The sequence below is a fragment of the Humulus lupulus genome, chromosome X, assembly GCF_963169125.1.
Source record: "Humulus lupulus chromosome X, drHumLupu1.1, whole genome shotgun sequence".
Lineage (NCBI taxonomy): Eukaryota > Viridiplantae > Streptophyta > Magnoliopsida > Rosales > Cannabaceae > Humulus > Humulus lupulus.
The window spans coordinates 203,118,870-203,128,859 of record NC_084802.1 but is presented as its reverse complement, the minus strand read 5'-3'; the positions used below and the strand labels follow the sequence as shown (position 1 = coordinate 203,128,859).

Sequence of the window (9,990 nt, the reverse complement as noted above, 5' to 3'; positions counted from 1 at the left end):
TATCGTTTGATTTTGGATTTTTTGTTGGGTTGAAGGTTGACGAGAGCGAGAGATTTGAGATAGAGTATTTTGATTTTCAATTTGAAGAAAGAGAAAGAAGATGAAGTTATGTTGTTAAATTTGGTGTAATATATATTTTTAAATTTTTTTTTGTTAAATCTAATTATGTTTTTTGTATTTTTTATTAATTAAATATATTTATAAATAAGAAAAAAATAATTAAAATCAACAAATTCATTAAAATTGAGGGTAATTTGGTCATTATCACTACAAGAAAAAATGCTTTTAATAACACCGAAAATGTGTTATCAAAATATACCATAACACTTTTTGATGTGTTAAGACCGACTATGTTATCGTAGGTCAAGGTACTTTTACATAACACTTTATCATTGTTATACAGATGTGTTATTATACTGTCAATGATAACAGAATTTCTGTGTTATTTTAATAAATAGATAAGTGTTTAATTATGTTATTTATAGTCGATTATATAACACATTTCAATACTTATAAATTTGTGTTATACTACACTTTAGTATAACACTTTTTTTGTGTTATACTACACTTTAGTATAACACATTTTTTGTGTTATACTACACTTTAGTATAATACATGTGTTATATTAGCTTAGAGAAACATAATCTTTTTTTACTTACACAAAACTAGGAAAACAAATATGAAAGTTGAAGCCAAATAAGGTAACATAAATAGATTTTTATTAATTACTCAAATGTAATTACAATATTTAGTCTACTAGTCTAGGCTTAAGAAATCATATTACAACATAATTTATGCCCAATTCAGATTCCTTTATCACTAAATACAAAACAAGAAATGTATACAAAAATTAGTGAAATACATTCTTCCATTCTAAAGGCCTCAACTACAAATATTGTCAAGAATTGCTCCAAAGAAATCATCTCAATACACCTGCACATTGTAAAAAAAAAGTCCTTTTATTATTAAGAACATAAGACTTAAGCTAGTTTCCACCTGTAAGCATATAAAGTTTAAATTAAATTTGTAATAACTCCAAAACTTGATGAAACAGCAGGGTATAGCAAGATGTACTACCATGCAAAACAATGACTGAAGCAACAAAACATGCAACTTAAAACAATAAGCTAAGAGATGAACGAAAAGAAAATTCCACTGCCAAACAGAGTACTCTATCAATACCTAAAACTTAATGAAAATGAAAGAAACATTCAGCAGCATAATTCTAAAGCACAAGAGAAGACTTTCTTCTTTATACCTTGACAAGGGCTGATGAAAGTCATCTTTTTGTTGGTAGTTCGTCTTCTAACATGGTCATATCAGCCTATTAAGAAAGAAAAATCTAAGCATATGAATTTTCCACAAAACAAACAGTTAAATTCAGAAATGAAAGTGAATGAGAATATCAGAGAGGATAGAGAATGAATGAACTGAACTTTATTGAAATATATAGAAGTATTAAATAGAAAAAGAGAATACATCACTTATAATGAGCTAAAAATTAGAGTAAGACTAACAGATTCATAGAAAACCATAACAGATCTAGCAGCTAACACTTAATAGATAAAATTTGTATTAATAAAAGTACTACAATCTTTCCATTAATCATTTATAGTGTGCACAAGGGAAATAAAAAGCCCACCTGTTCAGATGATGTTAGAATGCCCTGTATAAAGCCCTAACAGTATATCCATGGAGATCAGAAGCATTGCTTGTCTCAACAATAAGGGCATGCCATACATTCATAGCACTACACCAGTTCCTAATAGTCCAAACTAAAGAATTCAAAGTCTGTCACAAGTATCTATTATCAACAAAAAAAATCCAATTTAAATTCAATAGTTATCAAATGTTTTCACTGCCATAATCACAGCTGCCACTAAAGCAGAAGATCATATTGACATAAGTAAGTTCATACAGCAGAGTCGAAGCTTAGTCATCACTAGGATTACCTTGATTTCTTGTGCACCTCTTGTATTTACTATATAAATGCATTATAATCACTTAGTCATCACTAGGATTACAATAACCACTGTCAAACATACTTAATAAATTAAACATGTTTACAATTAAAGTGTAAATAAAAGCTGCTCAAACGAATGGTTTCTCTTCAATGATTTTAATTGCTAGTGCAGGATCCTTGGGTTAAAGTTTCTGAACAACAAGCCTAAAATGAATAAACTGCTTAAGTTGCACTAGACAAAACTTGAATGAAGAAAACTAACCTCAACAGAGCATTGTCTATCAAAGATAGTTAGAGCACATGTTTAGACTCTTCATAAGAAATATCATCAAAGAATTTCATTAAGTAACAAGGCACCAGCCAAATTGAAATCATATTTAAACAACTATTTACTAGTAATACTTAAATTAATAAGATGCTCTGAGACTTGAGTACTCAGCTCATAGATATTTAATTAGTGGATATGCCATTAGCCAAGTTGATGAACCAGAACAAGTAATACCACCATGTTATGTTGATGGCCAAAGCTTTAAACATAGGTCAGCTAACCCATCAATAAAAACAAAATGCACAACCAAGTTTCAGTTCAATCAAATAACACGTGAATAAGAAAAAGTACAAGGTTTTATTAGATCCAAACATGGGTGAAAAGTGAAAACAAAAATTGAAAATCAATGATACCTCAAGACAAGTCCCTAAACAGAGTCTGAAAGGAATATTTAAATCACAAAAAGTGGTTAGGGATTTTAAAATTAGACATTTTCAAATATTCTAAATAAATAACCAGCCTATACTGACCTTCAAAACTAAGACCCTAATACATGATACATGATACAAACTTACAAACATAACAAAGGAATACTTGTCCTCTTGATCATTACTTGCATACTATACAACAACAAGGAAGTTATACATATCTGAGATTTTGAATTATGCATAATGTGTACCAGTAGGCTTGCAAGATTTTAAAGTGTGTATGCATATTATGTCATTATGATGTATAAATTTATAGCCTGCTAGTACTAAGATAGATCACTAAATACCTTATAACCAACAGAAAGAGCATAAACAACTCCAGGCAACAGCACAACCATGTGCTCATTTAAAATGGAAGACTCCTGCATGTAAACAAACCAGTTAATATAACAATGAAGTTAATATAAAGCAGTCAATCTTAAGATTTGTAACAACAAAATCTATCAGGATAAAAATCCAAATGTGCACCTCATTTAAAGAGGAAGAACTAGATGAAATTGCATCCTCTGAATCTGGTAGCAGTAACACAAAAGAGAGTTCTTGCAAACTCCTTTAGATGCAAAAATATAGAAACGTATGAGCTCACAAAAGAAAGGTGGAGATGGAGAGAATTTGAAAAGAAACAAACTATTTAATACCTCAGAGTCCACAACAAACCAGCATAACCTCAAAGTAGTCACTATCACAAGATTTCATTCTATAGTTGCTAAAATCATAAATGATGTTAAAGTGGTTACAAGATACTCTACAAAGATTACTTACAAGAGTCTCTATCAATTATGTTTTCATATTAAAAAATATGATTTAAATTGTTTCTTTTGTGTTTTATTTGATCATTTCATGACAATCTGTTTTAATACTTATCTATATATATACACATGTAAGACATGAATTATACTATGGAAAAAATAAAGATAAAGGTAATATATAATTTGCTTTGAACACTCAGACAAGTATTTTTAAGCCAACACAACAGAGAGTAGAAATATTCGTTGCTTGTTTCATTTAGTTTGCAACATGAATTGCCTAACAACGAATGAAAACAGGCATAGGCAGTATGTACATACAAAGGAAGAGAGAATATATATCTCAAACTTACCCGACCCTTAGCCTTTTACTGCCACCTTCGCTCTTTATGGGCAAGGCTGCTGGATAATTGAAGAAAGGAAGAGAAAAACGAGATGCAATGACAGAGCAGTGTGCAGCATATTTACGACTACAAGACCAAAAAGACAGTAAATAAAGAGAACAGACTAATGCAATATATAGGCAATAGAATACTTACCTTATCTCCAATGCAAGCATTGGATCAATTGGATAGGCTATTGCATGGAAAGGTTGCACACTAGGAATAAGGGACATCTAATAGCAAAGATTGAGTGATTTAGAGTGGAACCTGATTGGTAAAGTGGTAATTAGCATCAAATTAAACAACACTTTACCTTTATCTGTCTTCTCAGAATTCCTTCAACTTCAATAAACTTATTTTCATGATCATCCCAGTCACAAACACACTGGAGAGTAGCACAAATGCAAATATCAGATTAGATAAACCAACAACAAAATTCTTGTATCTAAATTCGTTCCAAACCTCTATTAAAAAAAAATCATACCAGAATTCACAATAAGCCATCAAAACTCCACCAAAAAATTGTTCAGATCTAAATAAGAAATAATCAAACAATGCTTCATTTCCTTACACCCTATTACACAAAGAAACACCCTATTACTAAAAGATACAGGGTAAATTTATTAACAAGAAGGACCTGAAATTCAAATTTGGGCACTGTAGTATTAAAAGACACCATCACAATTAGACTTTTAAAGTCAAAAGACTACATGAACTTTTCGATAATATTGAAAATAAACCAAGCAAGAAAGAGAAAAAAATTATTTAAAAAAATTTGCAATCATTTTCGCACTTGTTTGTTAATTTCCATTAAGAAATACTGGCTCAAGAGTCAGCAACAGGCTACTATTCCAACCATAACCTTAGCCCTTAAATGATAGGAGTACAGGACTAACAAACTAGATCAATGCAATCATTTATGGTTCACCATCTAAATTCATTTCCAGACAACAATTTTTCAAAGAAGAAACTAGGATAACACTCAGGAACAATGAAGAAAACTTAATGTTAGGCAATTCATGTTGCAAACTAAATGAAACAAGCAACGAGTACAAATGTCAAAAATTCAAGAATCAAGATGAAAGTATAAACAGCACTAACATGAGGTTTATGCATAAGAATTTACTACAAGAAACTTAGAAAAGAACTCAAACAAAGCTAAGCTAACTTTTACAATGTTACCTCAACTCTAACTCTTATTTACAGTAGAATGGCTATCATAAATAAATTTCATAACAAAATTACCTTAAATTTCTCGTGGTATTTGAAATGCCTAATTATGAATCGATCAAGTTCCTTCCTTATAAGATCAAGTCCACCTACATCTTCCAATTTTACATTAGGAATGGCATAAAACCCTTCTCTTCTAGTAGCAGGTTGGACAGTTTTTATAGCTTTCTGCAAAATACCACACAAAATTAAATTATTCATGCTAAAAAAAATTAGACACTAAATGGTAACCTGTTTTAATTGGCTATGATTGCTTTTAAATATATTAACAAAATATGAAGTATTTCATCACTATGACATTTGTATAATAATAATAAATAAAAGAGCAAATTGTGCCTACAAAAGGAAGTTAATTACAAATTTTGTCCTCTAGTATGCTTTGGGTGCTTACAACGCCCAACTGATTCGTAGAGATAATAAAATTTAGTAAAATAGTTTCAAATAAATGGTGCATGGCTATTGGATGCAAATAAAGCCTTCTTTTGGTAGTGAATATGAAAATGAAGAAGCACACAAATGAATTCTGTATAATTTTATAGGACTGAAGTCAGAGGAACAAATTTTGAAAGCAACAGTGCCTAGAGTTTTTACCAAAGAAAGAGTAAGCAATAAAGAAACAAACAAACAAAGTACAAATACAACCAAGCTGAGTGAAAAAGAAAATGTGAGATCAAATGTGAAACACTTCAAGCTAGTTCTTAGAATATTTTAACCAATGGTCATGGCCATCACAAAATGTATCAAATTGCTTGGGGTAGAAAGAGGGTGGGCAGAAAAATCATCGTTGACTGAAAGCTCGTCTGAAGATGAAAGGTGTATAACTCTATGTGTGTTCATATAAATGAAAAAAATGCAAGTATGAACATTTAGATAGTGATAGAAAGAAAAACACACTGGCATCCACACAGATTACTTCGAGGTCAGGAAAAAAGAACTAAAACAAAATGATCAAAAAGCAGAAAGTGAATAGTTTAGGTTGACTTCTACCTCTAGATTAAGATCAATGTAAGCAAGAATTATTGGTTGAGGCTTCATATCAATAGGAACCATTGAAAGGTGACCTTTAATAGCAGCTCCTCGAAGCTTCACTAGTTCATGTAGAACAGTTTCACCATGCGCAATGGCTTGTCATCAGCACCAGCACTGAATAGTTTTTATACATTGCAAGAGAGAAGAAACCAATTATTATGCAATCACAATTGTAACTATCAGTCATAGTAGTATATTGCATGTTATTCCAAATAAAATAAAAGAAAAAAGCATACCGTCTTCTAATTTCTTCCATCCCCAAGTCTTGCAGATACAAATGGATGCTTTGAAGGATGCGGTCAAGGTCGACTTCATAAATAGTGCTTTGAAGAACCTATGAGAAGCAGGCAAGCCAAGTTGTAAAATATGTCAGATTACCCATTGAAACAGAAGATAACAAAAAAAAAAACTTTAGAAAAAAGGTAAACAAAATAGCTAAAACAAGAAGTTACCTTTGTAAGTTTTATCAAACATTTAACAACCAGATCAGAGAACTTCTGATTTCTGACAGCAAATGTCTCATTTGATGCAGGTGAGGGCCACCTTGAAGGATCTAATGGACGTAAGAGATTGATGAGAACAACAAAGGATGAAGTTTGATCTGCATTATCCTGTAAAGTTGAATAACAAATTAGACTAAAATAAGACATGCGAGTCAGGATAAGAATAAATGAAAAAAAGAAGAGGGAAGAAATGAAATGGCAAGTCTTAACCAGAATCTTTAGCATCAGAACATTCAAAGCTTTTAAAAGCTGGCTGCCATCATCCATATGTGGAACTCTCTCATCCAACAACCATAGAAGGAGCACAGTAATTAGACTATCAAGAGTGCTTTCCTTGACAGCATAAGCCAGTCTCTTGTTTTGAAATGTCTAAAAATCAATTAGAATTTTACATCAACTAGTTAGGTTTATAGTAAGGTATATAAAAAAATGGAAAAATAGAGTACAGTGTTAGCATTAAGACATTCAACAACAACATAAACCAAACTTACCTGCATGAGGGTGTTGAGAACATATTTACAAGATCTAGATGATGCTCCTGTCAAGCTGAAATCAAAGGTCTTGGAAACCTATTTTATGGGAAAAAGTTCATAATCAAAGCCTAAATAATGCCAAAAAAAAAAAAAAACCCAGAAACAAAAACTAAAGTACAGGGAAGGACAGAGTAAAGCACTACCTTGTTTGCAAGGCATGAAACAAGTCTGTCTGCATCTTTAATAAGTTCATCCATTGCACTGCCTTCTGGATCATTAGTGGCTTGTGTCAGCTCATGACACACGACTTTCATTCCTTCAACAGACTGCAAAAAGGCACACAAATATTAAAACTTTTTTAATTTTGGAAAAATAAAAATAACAAAGAAGAAGAGAAAAAGAGAAAAAGAGAAAAAGGAACAATAAACAATAAACAAAGTTGCTCTACCCTACAAACACAAACGAAAGCTTTCATAACAAATAAAATGTATAGCAATGAGGCCAGACATTTGAATTATTAAATCAGACCAAAATGTAAGAATTACTCTTTTTTAACCAGAATAATTTCTAATAGCCTTAGCAATTAGCCACAAGACCCGCTAACCATACTCTTTTTTTTTTATACATACATATATTATATTTACTTATCACTTAGTTTTTCCACGTAATAACTGAAAATTCTCCCATTGGCTTTACGATAAATCAAAAATAAAAACCTAAAGCTTACCCTTACAAAACACAAGGCTTATTAACTGTAAGAGACAAGCTAGAGTTTTCTCATAACTAATATTTCTTCTAATATAAAAGTACATATAAACCACAAGCACCTGCTCAGGAGAACCAAAAGAAATAATATCCAAAGCTTCATTCCAATCAGTGGGGCCATTGGTACCAGCAAGAACACGGGGCATAAGTTGTCTCTCCACATGTATGTCAGCATTCCCATAGTTTTTCCTGATACCAACATCATAGAATAAAAGAAAATTAGCAATGAAGCCAACAAATGTGATGGAAATGTTCGAGTAAAATTTGTATCACTTGTTAAAAAATTAAAAACAAACAATTAAATGATCACTATGCGGAGCCTCTAATACCTTGGAAGTACTGGGCCAGAGACAGATCGTGTAACCTCTCCACCTTGCTCTGCTACATCCAATCTACAATAAATCAAAATAAATAAAAGTTCAAAGTTAGTAGTCTAATAGGCTTGTATCAAAAGGACTCTCTAGATCCTGGTGACGAATTTTTTTAGCTATAAAAATAAAGGAAATGTCCTCAAACAAGTTCAAAAATATTGGACGCAATGCAATGCAATGCAACAATTTGAAAACCAAATAAGTGCAGCCCAACAGCAGGAATGAAGAAGCACCAACGTGACCTCTGTTTATGTCACAACTAACTATAAAGAGACCTTTTAAACGCGTCAGCAATTAGCATGTTTTTTTATTTGATATGCACAAGTACCAAAAGAAACAAGATTGAGAAAGCTTTACAATGAGACAAACAATTCAAAGAAAAGACAGTTGAGAAAGAAACAGAAAACTACACAAAAAATTGACAGAAAAGAAAATATTATACTTTATTAAAATGTTGATAATCATCATTAGAAATAATAAAAGTAATAGAGACACTACTAAAGATAAAAAATACAAGCTAAAAAACATACCCAATTTCCCTCACAGAACGTCTCAAAGTAGCTCTGGCTTCGCCAGGCTTCCCTTCCTTCCATTTTTCCATCTCTCGAACCTAAAAGATGCAATATCATTAGAAGGATGGAATGGATAATAGAAACAGATCATTTAATCCCAAAAAAAATTTAAAAGTTTACCTTACTTTAAATTCTAAGCTCAAATATATACTAACCTTCCATTTAAACCTATCATCCAGCATGCTTTTCCGAGCATCTGTTAGCTTCCCAACATACCTCCATATATCCTCACCTAATGGGGAAAAAAAGGTCATTAACAGTTAACAATAAAATATTAAAATTAAACAGATAAAATATAATTGCATTCACTGTAAACAACAACTAATACAACACAACTTACAAAATAAATTACAAACTAAGAAAACTTAGCCCCACAAAACAGGCGGAAAGAAAATGGGATGTCTCAAAGGAACAATAAATAAAAATTCAAAATCTTAAACAAGTTAGAAAATACTTTAAAATCTTGAAATCATGACATACCAAGAATCTTATATCCAGTGGCAAGAGTATTCAAAGCAGCTTTTCTAATTTCACCATTTCTTTCTGCCGTCAAGCTTGCAACAATTTGCAAGGATTTTAACTGCCCACTAATCTGTCAAGAGAATAGATGTTAGCATCCTCTATTTCTACCCAGTTCGTCCAAAATAGGGTAAGCTTCTCTCTCGAGGTCCGCCACACTGGAATCCAATTTTCCTTCTGAGAGCTCCATACTAAAACAAAACAAAACAAGACAAACCAACTTTGTCAAGAAAAAAAAAAATGTCAAAAGGACCAAACACAGAATCAAAGAAAGTTGGAAACTAAAACCATATATGATGATATCATTATGTGTGTTATACCTATTCTCTGTTCATCTTTTCTCCTGACTTGGTAGCTTGTCTAGCATCTTCTAGAAGCGCAGCATCCTGTTTTGACCTAACTTGAGAAAAATCAAGTGTCTCACGCAAGGAAGAAGAAAGCTTGGCCGCACACAGGGAAGAGGAGAAGAGCTGGCCTCCGGTGACGTCGTTCGCCTCTGGTGTCGTGTGAGGGCTTGGGCCCGCGTGGTCGAAGCTTCGACGGGCTCTGAAGATCCCTAGCCGGCACGTGTAGGGAAAGGTAGTGGTCGATCTCCACAAAGACAAAGGTGAGAGAGAAAGAGTGAAGGAGAGAGGTCTGGTGGGAGAAAGAGATCTGAGAGAGAGGAGAGAGAATGATGA

The 9,990-nt window shown here is 32.3% G+C and overlaps 1 protein-coding gene and 1 long non-coding RNA gene across 2 annotated transcripts; both read right to left on the bottom strand.

The window, feature by feature from the left end:
* Window positions 1-702: 702 nt before the first annotated feature.
* LOC133804960 (uncharacterized) lies at window positions 703-1,767 on the bottom strand. Its single transcript, XR_009878721.1, has 3 exons — window positions 1,643-1,767; window positions 1,259-1,324; window positions 703-933 (listed from the first exon to the last, which is right to left on the bottom strand). It is a non-coding gene; the product is annotated as an uncharacterized LOC133804960 (long non-coding RNA).
* Window positions 1,768-4,150: 2,383 nt separating this feature from the next.
* Window positions 4,151-9,418, bottom strand: LOC133804959 (protein MOR1-like). The gene is made up of 13 exons (XM_062243062.1): window positions 9,272-9,418; window positions 8,947-9,023; window positions 8,750-8,829; window positions 8,178-8,240; window positions 7,911-8,037; window positions 7,287-7,409; window positions 7,102-7,179; window positions 6,821-6,979; window positions 6,560-6,718; window positions 6,344-6,441; window positions 6,066-6,221; window positions 5,094-5,246; window positions 4,151-4,233 (listed from the first exon to the last, which is right to left on the bottom strand). Exons 2-11 carry the CDS (start codon window positions 8,971-8,973, stop codon window positions 6,167-6,169), a joined length of 969 nt encoding a protein of 322 aa, XP_062099046.1. The 5' UTR covers window positions 8,974-9,023; window positions 9,272-9,418; the 3' UTR covers window positions 4,151-4,233; window positions 5,094-5,246; window positions 6,066-6,166.
* Between the last annotated feature and the right edge of the window lie 572 nt (window positions 9,419-9,990).